The sequence below is a fragment of the Pelodiscus sinensis genome, chromosome 8 (genome assembly GCF_049634645.1).
Source record: "Pelodiscus sinensis isolate JC-2024 chromosome 8, ASM4963464v1, whole genome shotgun sequence".
Taxonomy (NCBI): Eukaryota; Metazoa; Chordata; order Testudines; family Trionychidae; genus Pelodiscus; species Pelodiscus sinensis.
The window spans coordinates 38,186,283-38,205,119 of record NC_134718.1 but is presented as its reverse complement, the minus strand read 5'-3'; the positions used below and the strand labels follow the sequence as shown (position 1 = coordinate 38,205,119).

The window sequence follows — 18,837 nt, the reverse complement described above, 5'->3', positions numbered from 1 at the left end:
TACAGATGATATATGAATTTGTTAGGGCAGAATGTAACTGTCCAGCTAGACAATTCTTGACTAAATTAACTGTAATGCTAAATAGTCACCTAGGTTAAGAGAGATGGAGATTCAGGAAAACAGCATTTTATCATTTTAAGTCTGGAAGCAAACATTTGTACATTGGGAAAAGGTGTGATTTAGTCTAATGATTAACTGGTTGCCTTTGTGAATTTTTTTAAAACATAGAGACAGTCATTGTATTTAATTAGGTTTATTCTGAAATATGCGGTGAGGGAAAGGCAATATAATACTCCGCCTTTACTAGTTTTTCCTGAGAAGATAGTTTGTCTACAGTGTTGTTGGTGTTTTTTTCCTTAGTTACCAGTTACATTATTGGTTACATAGACTATGAAATAACCTGGTTTCTTTGAAGAGCAGAAGCATAGTAAGTGGTTTTTTCTAGCCATTGTTATGCTTAAAAGAAGCACGCGAGATCTTTTTCAGTGGGATAAGGCAGCACGCTGCATTTACTGATAATATAACAAAGTAGCATATGCATTTACACACATATATGTATGCTCTGCTGATGGAATAGTTACCAGTTGAGGCCCAACCTATTGGCCAGATAAGTCGGGTGCTACGAAGGAGCCAGGTTCTTGTCAGTCTGGACTGATGCGCCACTTGGCAGGACAGAACCTGAAGAACCATACAAGACCCTCCATCCTTTATAGGATTTTCCTTCCATGCAAGTCTATGGATTTTTGCCTTGTCAGGCCTTCATCAGTCACTCAGAATCACAATCAATCTTCCTATGACATATGCTTATCAGGAAGAAGTTGTTCTCACAGTCATTTGATAGCCATATGCTGACGACCCCTCGAAGGTGTTCCCTTTCTGGCGAAAGTTGTTGTTGGTTCCCTATCAAGGGGTTCTTGCCACTAACTTCAGGGTTCATCAGTCTGCCCTGGTAGTCTGTGTCTTCAGTGTGCTTTCACTTAGTTGATAATTATTTGGTGCTTCTGAGTCTCAGGCTCCTCTTCTGACCATTTGAGCATGCATTGGCCTTCACACTAATCTCTCCTAAAACATTCTCTCTCTCATTCACACAAACAATACATTTACAGCATGGAACAAAGGGGTACGTCTAGTTACTTTAACAAAGTTACAAAGTCTTTCAACATTAAACTTCTTTCCGGGAGTGGCCCGAGGCTGGCTGCAGCAGCTGGCGCCCCTGCCTGCACAGCCGTCAATGGCCGTGACATCATCATTGGACGCCCGGGCCAGCGGCACCCTAGGCAGCTGCCTAGCTCGCCTAGGCTCACGGGCCGCCCCTGCTTCTTTCTATCCATTACAAGGCCTTACCTAATATTAACATCACTGTGCATTACAATATTCCATCCCTTCACTTTAACATCAGAACATGCTAACATCAAACAGAGTTGGAGCTAAGTTAACAAAGCTGCCTGGCCTGTCTGAGGCCTACATCTTGTATTTAAGTTTAATCCAACCTTTTTGCTATAACATGCATTCATTATAACTTACTTATTAATTACAAAATTCCAGGGCTACACCATTAGTGATTAGTGCTGGCAATCAGGACTGCTAGAGTCATTACCCAACTCTGCCACTGATATGCTGGGTGACCTACGGAAAATTACTTTTCCTTTTTGTCTTAATCTACGCAATGGGTACCTCACATTAGGAAGGTTAAGTAATTTTTGTGAAACACTTTGAGATCAAAGTTTTACTTGAAGTCAAAAGTCAGAAGTGATTTCCATTGTTCTGACTCTTCCAGTGAGAGTTAAGATGCAGCAGGTTCTGGTATGTAACAACAGAGGGATGGTATCTGATTTTCTCCCAGGAGAACAATGCAATGACTGTTCATGTTTGTAAACAAGATCTAAAGGACACTGAATGTGACCAGATATTCAGGATTCCACCATGATGTAGAGTTGAGAGAGACAGATGTAAAAATTCCTTGCACCCATCTTAAATTTGCTTACATCGGTACATGAATTTTAATTTTTCAGGCTGTTAATATAAGTAGGTCATGTGATTGTCACATTCCTGATGATTTAGAATGACAGTCTTCTCAGGGAAGCATATATTTATAAAGTATATTTATATTTACTTTCTTTACTTTTATCTTCATCTTTATTGAGTTCTTTAGTGGAATGCTACAATCAGAGTGCATCAGAAGTTTGTTATCTATAATCAAGAGGGCATATATTGAATCCTTTGAACTAAGAGAATGTACCTCTTCAAATGCATTATCTGTTTTCTATTGTAGGATAAATAGTCATGGTTATAGTCCATTTATTGAATAACTGAAGGCTTCACTATCTGTCTTATCTATTGAGCTGAAAGAACCTTCCAAGGCTCTGATTGCTTTACAAATAAAATATTCCTTTGTTCCTGCAGACATGCAACTAAGCTGATATTTTACTAAGATTTCAATTCCACTCTATAAACTCTGTGGTAAAGTTTGCTAAATGTGCTGTCCTAATGCCACCAGAATGCCATCCTTCCACTGTGGAAAAATCAAGCTCTTCTCTGAAGGAGCTTCAGGGGGTAGCCGAGTTAGTCTGTACAGGATAAACAAAAAACAACAAATAATCTGTGATCATCTGAAGAAGTGGGCTGTGCCTATGAAAGCTCATGATCCCATCTATGTGTTTTGTTAGTCTATAAAGTGTTACCAGATTATTCATTGTTTTTAAACTTCTCTTAAGAATAGCTCATTTTATGCTGCTACTTACTGGCTACGTCTACACTACAGACTTCTTGTGCAAGAAGCCTTTTGCACTAGAGTTTTTGAGCAAAAACTTCTTGTGCAAGAGCACATCCACACCTCGAAGCACATCACAAAGCGATGAGCTTTTGCACAAGAGAGTGTCCACACTGCTGGACGCTCTTGTGCAAAAAAGCTCTGATGGCCATTCACAGAATGGCCATCAGTGCACCTGTGCTTTTTCCCATAGGGGTTTCTTGCACAAGAAACCCCTCTGGAGCATCCACACTTGCCTTCTTGTGCAACAGTTGTAGCGCTAAAAGCAGTTATCCCTCAGAAAAGGAGGTTTACCTACAGCGGAAAAAGCCCTCTGTTTTGCTGTTTAACTGTCCATTTAATTGTGCATGAGTTCATTTGAGGTGTGGACGCTCCCCAGGTTTTTGTGCAAAAACAGCTGGTTTTGTGCAAAAATCTTGTGGTGTAGATGTAGCCACTGTGTATACAAACTGAGTAACCCTTCATGACCTAGCCTGGTGATATAGATCCCAATAAAACACTAATTTTGTGTTATGAATTGTGTTAATGTGGCTTACTAATGATGGCACCGTTTGGAGGAAGGAAGTCCTAGTAAGAGACATAATATAGTTGCAGCATAAATACAACACAACATTTGAAACCATTTACTCTGAAGCATGAAGAAGCATATCACTTTTCAAAACTTTTTCAGGAATGTTTTATATCATGTAGGCACCTAATAAAGATTTCCCAAAGAGAAACCCAGGAAAATGAGATGATACGATGATATGTTTAGTTTCTATAAAACAACTATTTTCACAACTAGTGGCACACATTTCTCCAAGATCTAAATGCTTATACAGACAATTAAGCAGAATTTGTAAGACTGTAACCTATGCCATCTGGTGACGCATAATAATACAATATGGTTTCTTGCAGCACTAGAATTCCATTTTTTTTCTACAGCTTTCAGTCGTGGAATATTATTAATCTTCCCTGCACAAAGCTGCTCTATTTTTTTATAGTTATAATTTAATAGAATCTTGGCTGTTAATACTGTATGAAGGATACAGTGCCCAGTTTAGTTGAATAAAAAGTATAGATTGAATTATTTACTTCTTTATATTTTTTGAAATAGCAGATTGGGGAAATCTGCTTTGGATCTTGAGTAAATATAATCAGGAAGATATTTTTATCTTTTTATGGCTTATTAATGCACTATTTAGAGTAACAACGTTGGGTATGTCTACATTTGCAGCCTAATTCAAAATAGGGCTGCAAATGCAGGCATTCAAAATTGCAAATCAAGCCTGGGATTTAAATATCCCACGCTTGATTTGCATCTTCCTGACCGGGCACCATTTTTTAAAATTGACAAGCCCGGAATAACTGTTTGCATCTACACAAAGCGGTGAAACGGGCATTCAAAATAAAGCCCTATTTCAAAATACCTGTTAAGCCTCATTGCAAGAGGAATAACAGGTATTTCGTACTAGGGCTTTATTTCAAACGCCCGTTTCACTGCCACGTGTAGACGCAGACAGTTATTCTGGGCTTGTCAATTTAAAAAAAAAAAAATGCTGCCCGGCCGGGAAAATGCAAATCAAGCGCAGGATATTTAAATCCCGGGCTTGATTTGCAATTTTGAATGCCTGCATTTGCAGCCATATTTCGAATTATGCTGCAAGTGCAGACATACCCACTGATACTGGTGTATAAGTATTTTAGTCTGAGAATTAATCAAAGAATTAAAAATTAGAATTAATAATTTTGCCTATTTTATGGATAATTAATCAATTGAAAAAAGAGGGAAATTACTGACCACTATTTATTCACTTATTCAGCAAGATCTAATTTTACTTAACTCTACCTGATGTGTATAAATATAGTGTAGGAAAGCACCTATCCTTACAGAATTATCTGCATAAAAATTGATATTTTAATTTTCAAAAACTTGTGTATTTGTGTATGTGCAATATGCTCACATTCATCCCAATGTCCTGGGGAACTATCTGAAAATTTTAGATAACTGTACATTTAGATAAATGGAAGTGCTATTTTGAGCTGCACTTTCACTGAAATAGAAATGTGGGGAACGAAAGGAGTAATGATTAATGCTTTATACCTCATTAAAAAATACAAATCGTTGAATACATTGCTCCATTGACATTGTATTAAAATCACAGTGAGCATAATTTCATTACAAATTAATCTTATTTAAAAAATCTGATTGCCATTTGTGAGGGCTTCTTTTTTGTACAGCATTCTGACATAGCTGCTGCAACAGTAGAATCTGTAAACTTCTTCATTCATCTGGTTTCTTAGCCAGATTATCACTTTCTCCACCATTTGAGCCAAGATATTGGTGTACCTTTCATCAGGTTTAGGAACCAGTTGTATGCTGCCTTATCCAGCACCTCACCATGCCATATGTACATGGGGTAATCTTTCTTCTACCAAAACAATCCTGTCCAATGCTGCAGCAAAGACCTGCAGCTTATCTCTCACTTCCCAGATATTGCAGATGGTAAAGTTACCAGCATTATATGGCCGTGCCACCACAAAAACTTTTCCTCCTCTAAACTGACAATCTTTAGTTTCTGTTTTAGATTCAACACAGCTGGTCTTGTGGCTGCCACAGTACTAGCTTTCAGGGTTTGTATCCATTTAAAATGCTACAGCCGTATAGCTGCACCAGTACAACTCCTCAACTGTAGCACTTCTGTGTAGACCAGTGATTCTCAGCCCACAGTCCACAGGCTGTTTGTGGTCCACAGGCTGCTGTGGGGGATGTGCTTTTCTGAGTGCCATGAGCTGCGAGGGCAGGTGGGGGGGAAGAGGAAGGAGAGGCTTCATGCACTGCTCCCACCCCCAGCACAATCTCATAGCTCCCACTGACCAGAAAGTAGCTAATAGGAGTTGCCTGGGCCATGTGTGGGGCAGCGCACTGTCATGTTATTGGATTTTAAAGTGAGCAGACAGATCACTGTTGCACTCATAGGTGGTGTTTGCCCCAAATTGTGTACCAACTGGGCCATGTGAGGTGTCAAATGGGAGCTTATGCTGTACTGATTCTGTGTAGGATAGTCATGTACTTGTATGGTTTTTGTATATGAAGTTATGAATATGGGCTCTGTTCTTGTATTTTAAACATTCTCTGTCTGGGAGGGAGCAATGGGCCTGGACTGCCTATTGCGAGGAAGGACTGTTCAGTGAATAGCTGTGCTAATTAGCACTGCTCAATGGACAATGGCTTTAGGAGTGGCCAATACACACCTGAGGAATGTGTCTGGAAGCCTGCAGACTAGCCAGTGCGTCATGGCTACTTGCATGTGAAACAAACAGCGAGGTCACTTGATCCTGTGACCAGCTCCAGTTTGGAAGACACCAGGAATATAAAAATCCCATGAGGACATTTCCATCTTGTACAGGCAGTCCCCGGGTTACGTGGATCCGACTTATGTCGGATCCCTACTTACGAACGGGGCTTTTCTCACCCCGGAGGACGCAGGTGGCGGGACCACCGAGACGCGCCGCGGTCCCGCCGCCTGTGTCCTCCGCGGCGAGAAAAGCTGCTCCGCGTCTCCCTGGGCTGCTGCCCCCCCCCCCCCAGCAGACCAGGGAGATGCAGAGCAAAGCCACGGAGGACGCGGGCGGCGGTACCGCGGTGCGTCTCGGTGGTCCCACCACCCGTGTCTCTCTGGTCTGCTGGGGGGGGGGGTGCAGCTAGTGCGCCCCCCCCAGCAGACCAGGCTTTTCTTGCCACGGAGGACGGGGGCGGCGGGACCGCTGAGACGCGCCGCGGTCCCGCCGCCCCCGTCCTCCGCGGCGAGAAAAGCCTGGTCTGCTGGGGGGGGGGGGCCGCAGCTAGTGTGGCGCTACCAGACCAACCCAGCAGCACTCCAGCTGCTCTGCCCCAGGCATGTCCAATTCAGCCGCTGCTGGTCAGTTTCAACAGTGGCTGAATCTGGGCGCCTAGGACAGAGCAGCTGGGGTGCTGCCGGGTTGGTCCCCGCAGTGCCGCACCTCGGCGCTGCGGGGACCAACCTGGCAGCACCCCAGCTGCTGTACCCCTGGTGTCCCCAAGTCAGCTGCTGCTGAAACTGATCGGCGGCTGATTCCAGGAAGCCTGGGGCAGAGCAACTCTGCCTCGGGCTTCCTGTAGTCAGCGCTGGTCAGTTTCAGCAGCAGATGAATCGGGGACACCTGGGGTACAATATGTACCAGTTCCGACTTACATACAAATTCAACTTAAGAACAAACCTACAGTCCCTATCTTGTACGTAACCCGGGGACTGCCTGTATTCAATCTTGCTCCTGATTCCAGATGCAGCCTTGCTAGGGACAGAGAACCGGGAAGGATTACTGACCCATCCTGATACCGGATGTTCACCAGAGACTTCTAAGCTAGCAGTTTGTAACAACTCTGCTAAGAGCCTGCATCAAGAACTTGGTGACTGATGTATGTAATGTATTCGCCTTAACAATCTTACTCTCAACCTTTTCTTTCTTTCATTAATAAACCTTTAGATTTTAGATTCTAAAGGATTGGCCCCGGGTGCTCTCGTGGGTACAATCTAAAGTGTAAATTGGCCTGGGACTGTGGCTGGTTCATTGGGCCTGGGAGGATCTGCTCAGATTTGGTGAGATTGGGTTTTATAACCTCTCACCTGTGTGTAAGGTCTGGGACTACTTGTGGCACAGGGAAAGCTGTGTGTCTGAGGGATTTTGCTCGTGAGGCTTCCTGTTGGCAAGATTGGCAGCTGAAGTGCTCTGTGCGACTGTTTTGTGGCCTATTTGGGAAAGGTCTCCGGTCGAGGGTTGTAAGTAGCTCTGTTTTGAGCAATTCACCCTGAGCTGATGCTGTTAGCGGTGCCCAAACCCGGCTCGATCTGTCACACAAGCGAAGTCCCTGCCCCTGCTCTCTCCACCCAGGGGCTTGCAGTGCTCAGAGAAGTACATGGCTCCCACAGCCGCTGATTAGATCTACTGTTATTTGATACATTATTAGTGGGTAATTAATGTAAGGATATGGGTATGTATATGTGTGAAACATACTATGGATTCAGATAGGTGGGTTTTGGGAATAAAGAAATTTCAGATAATTGGAATTCTACTGTAATTTGCTTATGTAAGAATAAATTTTCAGATGAATCTTCTTCTTCTTGAACTGAGCCGTCAATCTACGGATCTCATCTTCTATGATGCCGTTGATGAATGACTAACCCAATCCTTGATCGGCAGAGCCGATTACAGATGTGACATAAAACCCTGCCAACTGCAGGCGTTATACATTCTTTTCGGATCCTACTCTTTTCCTGTAATGCCTGGATACACTAACTCTCAAAGCAATTAAGAGCCTGTACAGTGGTTTGCCACCAGGACAATCTGTCCTGAACTAGAGTTTCCAGATCATTGGGAGATATGCTGCATGACTTCACGTTGGCCTTTAAAATGTCTTTATAGCATTTATACTGAACACCAATAAAGCACTTTCCATGAGCAAGCTGCCATAGAAAACCATCTTTGGTGTCTGTGTATCATCCATCTTCATAACATGACAAATCCAGCAAAACTGTTTATTCATAAGCATTGCTTCCATGCCCATGACACCACACACTTAAGAATCTCTGGATTAGGAATTTTGTCACACCAGTTCACATGGCAATCTTTCTCAGACAATGCATATGGAACTGATCGAGCTTCAAAACATGGTGATGATATATTGTCCATGACTCTGAGCAGGACAGCCAAATCGTCCAAGTATTTTCCAGAGCCGATTTCTGTTGACCATGTCAAATGCCTTGGTCAAGTCAATGAAAATCTCATAGAGGTGCTGATGTTGCTCTCTACGTTTCTCTTGCATCTGTCTGGCTGCATCATATGGGAAGCATAAGGTTCAGATGAATAGTTTTGCACTAAATGTAGGTTTTATAATATGGGTAAAAAATATGAGCTTTCCTAAGAGTTGGTTATTTTAAATACATAAAGCATTCAGTAGCTATCAAAAAGTTGCACTTACTGATGTTTAGCGAAAGAAGGGAGAAGTATACTTTATAAGTTGCTATTCACCCACATTAACTTTATATAGAGTCACTGATACAGTGATATCTATAAATGTATTTGTTTTGTATGTTAGTAACCTTGTATGGCAAAACAGGCCAGTTTTGCTGATGGCAGATGCAATAAATTCTTTATCTGTATAATTGCAAAATGATACTATATCAGAAAATGCTAAATCTTGAAAAGATTATTGTGAAAATTGCAGTGTCAGACAGTTATTTATCTGATCTGACATGTTCAAATTTGATTCAGCATTCCCATGGGTATCTGGGATGTTAGCTGTTGAATCCTATTAGACAAAAGTATGTAACAATTTCAAGAGACAGATGTCAAAATCTCCTGATTTTCAAACAGCGTGCAAATTGAGCAAATAAAGAAAACTTGGGATTGATACCTGCATTCTTAGTTCACAGTGTGAATTCAGGGTATTCAATTGGAGATTTGGGTGTTTCAAGAAGTGTAGGGCAAGATTCCTATTGGTGCATCTCTTTCTTTTTCCCTCCCCTCTTTGGTACAAGCTTGGGCAAGGCAACAAACTGGTTCCAGGAACAGTTTGCAGCCTGCACATATAGAAAAGTTTCGTATAATGGAATTGCTCAAAGCAAACTCCAGTATGTAAATGAAAACTGGAAAAGTGTTTGGCTAGAGCAACAGAGAAGTCTGTTTTTAGGAGTTGGCGAATTCATGCATTAAGAAAAATTGAAGTCTAGATTTAGTAAATAGAGTAAAAAGTGATTTTCAAAGATTTTGCTTTAAAAATATAAATCTATTTGCAAGTTTTAAGTCCATGTTCTGTTAATGATTAGAAATCTTAAACTGTTTTTTAAATTGTTTCCATAAAATATCTGCAGCTGTCTTTTTCATGTTTGCATTTCTTTATAGAGATTAAGTGAGTGCATATTTGGGAAGGTAATGGGTGCAGCTCTCTACAGTTACTCTGTTTGGGACATATAACATTAATGCTCAGCATTGGTTAATGCATCAACTATAGCAGTTGCCTGGACAAGTCTGTTGGGTCAATGTCAGAGACACAACCCTGATATATTTTAAGACGAGCTTTCTATTTAAAGCTCACCTACTCTAAGTGATCTAAAATTTTTTTAGCTAATCAGAAATTAGGTGTGTTTCGTCAGGTGTGGGGTGCTGTCAGTATCCAAATTTTGATCCATTTGACAAAACAGTTCCCAATTTACAATCCTCTGGGCGGAGTGGGAGGGAGAGAAGATCACTTCTTAAAGTTGACACATTCTGACAGCATATTTTGCTCACAGATATTGATCTGACCAGGGCTCTGATCATTGTACCAGGGGCTCTACTGCTCAGTGGTTATCCCAATCATGTGGTTACCCATCTGCATGTAAAATTGTAGTTGCTGCTCTACATCAGTCATAGGAAGTATCCCAACAGAGTGCATAGCCCCTACCTGCTCCTTGGGGATAATCAAATTAAAATAGTATTTGAGAGAGATTTTGCTGGTCCAGCTAGGTGCACGCGGTCTCATCGGTCTAGTTGGCTGCCTAATGGATTACACTATGCACATAAGCCAATTTTCTGGAAAGTTACCTTAGTATTGCAGCAGCTGGGTATGTTATGGCTATCAGATCTGAGGCAAACCTAGACACTGCGGCTGCATCTAGACTGGCATGATTTTGCGGAAATACTTTTACTGGAAAAGTATTTCCGTTAAAAGTATTTCCGCAAAAGCGTGTCTAGATTGCCACGGATGCTTCTGTGCAAGCATCCGTGGCCAGTCTAGACGCGATTTTGCACAAGAAAGCCCCGATCGCCATTTTAGCCATTGGGCTTTTTTGCGCAAAACAGTTCTTCCCTGTCTACACTGGCCCTCTTGCGCAAGTATTCTTGCGCAAGAGGGCATTTTCCCAAGCGGGAGTGTGAAAGTATTTGCACAAGAAGCACTGATTTTGTACATTACAAAATCAGTGCTCTTGCGCAAATTCAAGCAGCCAGTGTAGACAGCTGGCAAATTTTTGTGCAAAAGCGACTGCCAGTCTAGACACACCCTACTGGTTCTAATCCAACTCAGGGCAAAAATCTCAAGTGAAAGAGGCAGTTGCTTCTTTTTTGAGGAAATGTATTCTGGAGTGTTCAGGAGGTATTGAACAGACAATACACTACACAAACAAACGCTTACTCACAGCTCAGGCTAATTAGGGGAATGGGAATGTGGGTGGGAGTTGGAGGATCAGATGATGGGGAGAGGATGAGGATTTGGGGAGTGGGAAGGGAGGAAGTTGATCAGGTGGGACACTGGGAAAGGAAACATGGGGCTGAGAGATAAGGACTGTGGAGAATAGGGTCTAGACAGCACCAATGAGCCCACATTTTCTTCTGGTGTGTGTGCCTGACGGTCCCCAGGGCATCTACAGGGGTCTGAACCCCTCCCTTCCCCCTTCACATAAGCCAGATTCTCAGGGGCTTGCTTTTTTAGGGGGAGCAGTCTGAGCCTGACTCCCTCCCATCATGTGAGAGAATCTGGGGACCACTGTACCTTTGGGTGGGGATGGAGTGTAACATTGGCATGCTAATGCTGACTGTGTGTGTGTGTGTGTGTGTGTGTGTGTGTGTGTGTGTGTGTGTAAAGAGCTGTGAATGGGCATGTTTGAAGTCTATCAGAAATTCTCCCCTACAGTGTGTGTATGAATATGGGGGAGAAGAACGCCCACTAACATGAACAAAGCAGTTCAATCATCTCTTAGCTATTGTTCCGGGCTGTATTCATCATCCGCAGGTATTCTATTTCAGCTGAGAAAAATTCATTGAGACAAGTAGGCTATGTCACCTCTCCCTGAGCCAGCTGTGCTGATGATGGATGTGGAGAGCCCCCTCCTTCCATTATCCCTTTAATTTTATAAACTACAATGGAGCACCAATTCTGCACTAACCTGTACTCATCTATGTTTAAAACCCCACAAGGACACAGCTGTGCTACTATATTGCTTCAGTGTAGACACCACCTATGCCGATGGGAGGTATTCTGTTGGTGTAGGTGCTCTCCCTACCCAAAAGGCAGTAGCTAAACTGACAAAAAGAATTCTTCCATCAACATTACTGTCTACGTGGGAATTTAAGTAATCTTAACGATACAGCTCAGGGGTGGGGATATTTCACATCTTTGATTGAAGGAGTTAAACAGACCAAATTTTCTAGTGCCTCGGTTTTGCTGAATTTGATGTTCTGGAAGGGCACAAGTTATTAACCATCACACTTAACTTTGTGGCAATGATATTTCTCGCCATTTAATAAAGTATTAAGGGGTTGGATTTCTGGGTAAGGTTTATAGTCCATTTATAATCTATTAATTCACTGTATGATAAGATACGTGATGTTTTAAAATAAGCTTTTTGCTGTTCCATGGAACAATGAGCTGTTGATATTGCTGTTTATATTGTACAGAGATAGTTACTCTTAGAACTGAACTCATGAACTTTGCAGCCTTGGCCCAATAATAGCAAAGATTAAAAGACCAATGTTTTGACAAACCATGAGGTCCTGAAATTGTGCTTGGCCATAATGTGATGGTCAATATAGAATAATTTATAAACTGAGCTTTCATAAGCTGATATTTTTGATAGGCTTTCTTAAAATTCACCACAATTAAAATATATTTTACAGCTCCTAAAATTATTGATTTAATAGTGTCTTATCTTGTCTCTGACTCAAAGGTGTATAATAATTGCATCTACAAAGTTTTCATGTTATTGTAAGAATAACCTGCCTTTCCTTCAGACCTGTTGAAGTTCACGAACAAAAGGAAGTGGGATACACAAGCTGCAAATTGTACCAAGGGATTATTTGAGTTTACAGAATTCAGAAATCTTTAATAAACTAAATTATAAGGTAAGAATCTCTGTTTATCAGGTTTAGTAGTTACTGTTTAGCCAGTACATTTTTTATTGTTGTTTTTGTGTCAGCACTTTGCTTCTAACCACCTTGAAAAATGTGTCATTAACAGCCACTTCCCCAATTTCATACAGTTGGGCTGTTAAGCACTGATTCAGTATACCTTGCTGGGTCTGTACTACCATGGGATTGGATGCCAAGTTTAAGGCTGAGTTTGTAAATCATGTTGTAAATGCAACAAACAAACAAACAAACAAAACCTGCCTTTAAAATTAGAACCCTTTCTGTTAGTGAATCATAGGGATGAAACATGACTGCTTTGTTTTACAAATGGAGGCTGTAACAAACAAAAATATTCTATGTAGCAAGTTGGTTTGACACCCAGACTTTTTTGATGTTATTTATAATCAGCATCTTTTAGAAGTACATGGCACCTTTTCTGAAGCGTTTAGCTCCTTGCAGTCATTTGTTTTCTGGTTTATGTGTATCATCTCTGCAGATTTGAAAAGTGGCATAAGCTAAGGCTATAGACTTCATTGGTAGAGAACAACCTCTGTAATTAGAGTAGAATGTAATAACATTGGTAATCATGAAATCTATACAATAATAGGACAGGGACAAATTCAATATCATCTGGGCAAATTGGAAAAATGATCTCTACTTGTCTAATCAGTCTCCAGCTCCCTTCTTTGCACATAGGTCCCAGTGCCAGCCTCCGCTTCCCCACTCCAAGTCTCTTTGCCCAGTCAGTCCCAGGTACAATTTCTCTCATTGGGCTCCCCACCCCACATACTCTTTTCCTTCTGCCTAGTCAGCCTTTTTTCTCCTCTATTTGAATCATACAGCTTCCTCCTCCACACTGCCTGGCTGCGTCTAGATTGGCATGATTTTCCAGAAATACTTTTAACAGAAAAGTTTTTCTGTTAAAAGTTTTTCCGCAAAAGCATGTCTAGATTGGCAAGTGCCTTTGTGCAAAAGATTTGCTTTTGCGCAAAAGCATCTGTAGCCAGTCTAGACGCGATTTTGTGCAAGAAAGCCCCGATCGCCATTTTAGCCATTGGGGCTTTTTTGCGCCAAACAATTCTTCCCTATCTACACTGGCCCTCTTGAGCAAGTATTCTTGCACAAGAGGGCTTTTTCCCAAGTGGGAGCGGGAAAGTATTTGTGCAAGAAGCATTGATTTTGTACATTACAAAGTCAGTGTTCTTGCACAAACTCAAGCGGCCAGTGTAGATAGCAGGCAAGTTTTTGCGCAAAAGCAAGTGCTTTTGCACAAAATCTTGCCAGTCTAGACACACCCCCTAGCTGCATCTAGACTGGCATGATTTTGCAGAAATACTTTTAACGGAAAAGTTTTCCATGTAAAGTATTTCTGCAAAAAAGCATCTAGATTGGCATGGATGCTTTTGCGCAAAAAGTGCTTTTGCCAAAATATACTGGGCACGGATGTTGACGCACTTTTGCACAAGAAAGCTCTGATGGCCATTTTAGCCATCGGGCTTTCTTGCGCAAAAAATTAAGATGCCTGTCTACACTGGCCCTCTTGTGCAAGCATTCTTGCACAAGAGGGCTTATCCCTGAGCAGGAGCATCAAAGTATTTGCGCAAGAAGCACTGAATTCTTACATTAGAACGTCAGTGCTCTTGCGCAAATTCAAGCAGCCAGTTTAGACAGCTGGCAAGTTTTTGCGCAAAAGCGTCTGCTTTTGTGCAAAATCTTGCCAGTCTAGACGCACCCCTTGAATAATAGCAGAGGGAATCACAGGAAGTGCAGGAAAGGCAGGTTCCCTGTTGTGCTCCCATGCCTGAACCTTCTGAATCCACAGCAGTCAGCAGGAGACATTACTAGCTTCATGGCTTTAACTCTGGGCTGGAAAGAAAACTTGTGGTTGCTCTGTGGGGAGAATGTATGTGCAGTCTGGTCACAGATAGGAGCAGTGAGGAGCATGGGGAACACTCAGTCACTCGAGGGATAAAAGGAAAAACTATGTAGCACTTTAAAGACTAACAAGATGGTTTAATAGGCGATGAGCTTTCGTGGGCCAGATCCACTTCCTCAGATCATATTCTGGGTCTGGCCCACGAAAGCTCATCACCTATTAAACCATCTTATTAGTCTTTAAAGTGCCACATAGTTTTTCCTTTTGTTTTTGCAAGATCAGACTAACATGCCTACCTCTCTATTACTCTGGAGGGTTGGTATAGATTCAGTCTGTCAGAACTAAGAGCTGTGAGAGACTGGAAGCATGCCCAGTGGGGATGGAATCTTTGGCAACTTTTCCTCCTAAAATCTTAGAAGTTTCTTCTGAGCATGTCTGATCTGAGATTTTCCAAAGGCTGATAACTTTGATAAATCTGGGCAGGATTTTTAAAGGGATGTGTCTTTTTGCTGTCCCTGACACAAAGAGCACCCTTGGTGAATTTCAAGACCATGCTCTGGGTGTTTAAAGAAAAGATCACCAGAAATGTTTAGCATTGATAAAACAATGTAAGAACCACCCTAAGTCATATCAATCATACAGCTATAGCTCAGTGTCCCATCTTCCAACTGTGACCAGTGCCAGATGTTTCAGAGGAAATTGGACAGAAGAGGGCAATTACTGAGTGTGGGGGGAGGGAAGGAGGACCCCCTGACCTGATGCCGGCCCTAGGGAGAGACCCCCTGATGCCAGCCCCAGCCTGCTTAGGGCCCCACAGACTAACCTGAGTATGGGGGACCATCATATCCATAGGATGGTTGTGGCAGCCACCACGGTGGCCCCCAAAGTGGCCATGCTGACCTGTCCTATGGATGAAACAGCTCTGCACACACCTCCCCTGGGCCACAGAGATGTGTTGGCCGTGACACACAGTTAACTACCAGAAGCCACTCTAGCCGTGCTGTGCTACCTATGGTGGTGCTGAGGGTCCCCCAAGGGAGAATTAAATCACCTGGGGGTAGCAGCTGGGGCTGGGGGATGCATGAAAGGGCAGGTGGGGCTGGGAGAAGAGGGGAAATATGTGGAGCCCTCCCCACCCAGGGAGCATGCTGGCCCACTAGGAGGATTTGAGGACTGGCACTGATCCTAAGATAAATTGGATTTCAGACCCCGGTTCTAAAATTATCCCACTCTTTCCCACAGGTGGGGTTCACTCTAGCAGATACCTTACTCCTGACGGTAAGCAGGAAAATCAGGGGTACATCTGCTGCATGCTTCTGATTCTCACCTGGGGCTCTTGGCAGTGGAGTTGGGGTCACCACCAAGGATAGCATCCAGCTCCTTATAAAAACAGCATGTCTGGTTGTAGGGCAGCAGTATTCAAACTGCATGGGCATTGTGGGGTACCTTCTGGAGGCTATTAAAAGCGATAAAAGCAGATGCGGTGTGTATACTGGCTGTTAATTGACAATAAACGGGAAAAGAAAATAGTCTCTTGTATTGGTGGAAGTTCTTTCTTCCCAAAACCATGTGTTTTTAATTACAAAAGTTGTTTGGCTATGAGTACACTCTCCCTGTTTTGTCGCCAACAGGTACTTTTTGGTGACAAAACTTGGTAGTATTGATGTAATACCAAGTAATTTCATCCTTTGGAAATTTTATCTTTAATATTTCGTGGATCAAGTTTTTTAAACATTATATACGTGATGTTGTACTAGCAAAAATAGCAACATATTTGCATATGCCCATAACTTTTTGAAACATTTTGCACAGTTGACCTCCTCAGACTGTTTTGGAGAGCTGTGTAACAAAGGGAGGGTGAAACTTTTAATCATAATCACTTACATTTTTTCCATCTGGAAAAAAATGTTGCTGAACCATGACACTTGAATTTTGCCCTGTGTCAAGTTCCTGCTGAGTAGTTTGTGCTTGCTAAGTTTTTAAAAAGGTCATTTGTAGAATGACTTCCCTATGGCCTCAGATGTGCTCTGATGTATGCACTGCAGGAAATCCTGTCAGGGTTCAAGCTGCTATATAAACCTCACATGCTCTGTCAAAGAAGGATGTTTCATTCCCTCACAGGCTTCGAACCAGTGATGGCTGGCTTAAAAATCAAGCACATATTGTTGGAAACCTGGGATGTAGCCCCTGTTCTTTTGATCCAAACATGTCCTAGCTAGGAAGTATGGAGGTCCTTAAATGGCAGAAGTTTGGTATGATCTGAAGTTAGCTGTGGTCTCTGAGGGTATGGCCTAAATTGCTTTGGACACACTATCAATGGGCTAACTTCTATCTGAATTTCTAACAGCTTATTTTCTTCTTTGCAGTTTTTGTTCCTGCAATGGGTAACAAGTGCAAAACCCATTTCTCATGCCTGGAAGTGGTACTCATTGTCCTCCTGGTGCTGATGACAATAATTACTTTGATTCTTCTAGTTCTTCTCTTTATCCCGCAGAAAAGCAAGACTACAGGCAAGAAAAGCACATTACTTAATGGTAGGGTGATCATATTTTCCTCGGTTGAATATGGGGCACCTGGTAAAATTACTTGTATTCAAGTGAATTCAATGGCAATCAATCAGAACTATACAAAAGTTCAAATTAACATCAAGTTGACTGAGCCCCTGTTAAAAAGAAACACTGAAGAGCAGGAGTCTTTTTATTTACCTCCGTATATTGAAGTTTAGAATGGGGAGAGGTCTCTCTCTCTCTCTCTCACTCACACACACACACTCCTGTACACCTCTCTCAGACAGGAACAGGAGTGACTGACACACACACACTCCTGTACACCTCTCTCAGACAGCAACAGGAGTGACTGACACACACACACTCCTGTACACCTCTCTCAGACAGGAACGGGAGTGACTGACAGACTTGACCTAACCCTCTGTACCCTGTGCTCTTCACCCTCCATGTCTGGCTGGGCTTTTGGGACCGACCTACCTCTTCTACTACCTGGTGCGGCATCTACTCAATGCAATACTTGGGGGGAGGGGTGCACAGGGTCACAGGCCCTCTTCCCGATTTCTGTCAGGGTTCACACCAGAACGTGCCAGCCTTTCGGCACTGTGCGGGTGGGAAGAGTTGGGAGCTGCTGCCAGAAGAAATGGGATGGGGGTTGGGATGACCTGGCCTGTGTTTTTCCAGAGGTAATTTCTTCCCTCCTGCTCCCCAGGAGCTAGAAGCAGCTTGTCCCTTCCTATCTGCACAGTACAGAACGGCAGCTAACACCTCCAAGTTGCTACTGGCCATCAACATAACCCAGCTGCCTCCTCTCCCCTGGCTACAGCATGGTCAGGAAGGGGTTAAACTCTAATTGTGCAGTAAGCACCAGGGCCCAGGGAATCTGACTGCACAGTCTTCAGCAAACCTATCCAGAGAGGTGATTCAACACGGGAGGGTGTGTAGGAGACAGAGGAGCCTTGCACTCCCTGTAGACAGCACCAAATTTTGAAATAAGCTATTTCAAAACTAACTCAGAATAAGCTACACAATTTGCATAGCTCAAATTTTGCATAGCTCAAATACGGATGTTACATATCACCATGGGTTGCCTTCTCTCAGGGATCTGAAACCCTACACACACTAGGAAGCTAGTTTTGATATTAGGTTCAAAGATGGCAAATCTCACAGCTATTTGGTAACCATTACATAAATGGGACTGCTCACCACACACAATATTTATAAATAACAGAAATTTTACCCAACAATCCAGTACCTCCTTGCTCAGGAGCGAAAGTTGATGAAAATTGATGTGTCTGTTCAATTCTGATATATTCACTGAGTTAAGAGTTTTCACTTGCACCATCTTAAACCCCTTCAGCTACTGATTCTAAGAACTACCGGATTGGTGTTGGCCGCGCTGACTGTACTGGACCAGTTGCAGAAGTCCCTTTGGTACGTATAGAAACTTAAGAAAGTGTATGTAATACACGTTATCTTAGTGTCCTTTCATGGACCATGGCTGGTATAGCACGGCTATGCAGGATGTTTGCTTGGTTTAATTAACAAAAAGAACTGTCTTATGACATTACCTGGGATAGGATCACCCTGTGATCTCAGACTGTCGATCCTGCATAGAACAAATGTATCAATGAATTATTCAGAAAATTTGCTTTAATTGATCTCTCCCTTCCCTCCGCATCTAGCTACTGCACATACTTGGAAATTCAATATTTAAATATATTTATATTAATCAATGTTTGCTAGACAGGAAAGGGAAAAGAATTAGATGGTAAATATAGATTTACTTTAAAACTTACTTA

At 42.4% G+C, this 18,837-nt stretch overlaps 1 protein-coding gene across 6 annotated transcripts in view; it reads left to right on the top strand.

Moving 5' to 3' along the window:
• LOC102460189 (putative neutral ceramidase C) overlaps window positions 1-18,837 on the top strand; it is a 67,295-nt gene that overhangs the window by 16,759 nt on the left and 31,699 nt on the right. For 2 of the 6 annotated variants that reach the window (XM_075935057.1, XM_075935058.1), the window contains 4 exons: window positions 12,539-12,649; window positions 15,774-15,809; window positions 16,898-17,065; window positions 18,396-18,469. In XM_075935057.1, coding sequence (XP_075791172.1) covers window positions 16,912-17,065; window positions 18,396-18,469 — 228 coding nt within the window. In that variant the 5' untranslated portion in view covers window positions 12,539-12,649; window positions 15,774-15,809; window positions 16,898-16,911. Of the gene's footprint in view, window positions 1-7,055; window positions 7,191-12,538; window positions 12,650-15,773; window positions 15,810-16,880; window positions 17,066-18,395; window positions 18,470-18,837 lie in introns of those variants that run through there. The other 4 variants (XM_075935059.1, XM_075935060.1, XM_006121468.3 and 1 more) reach the window with 4 other exon arrangements.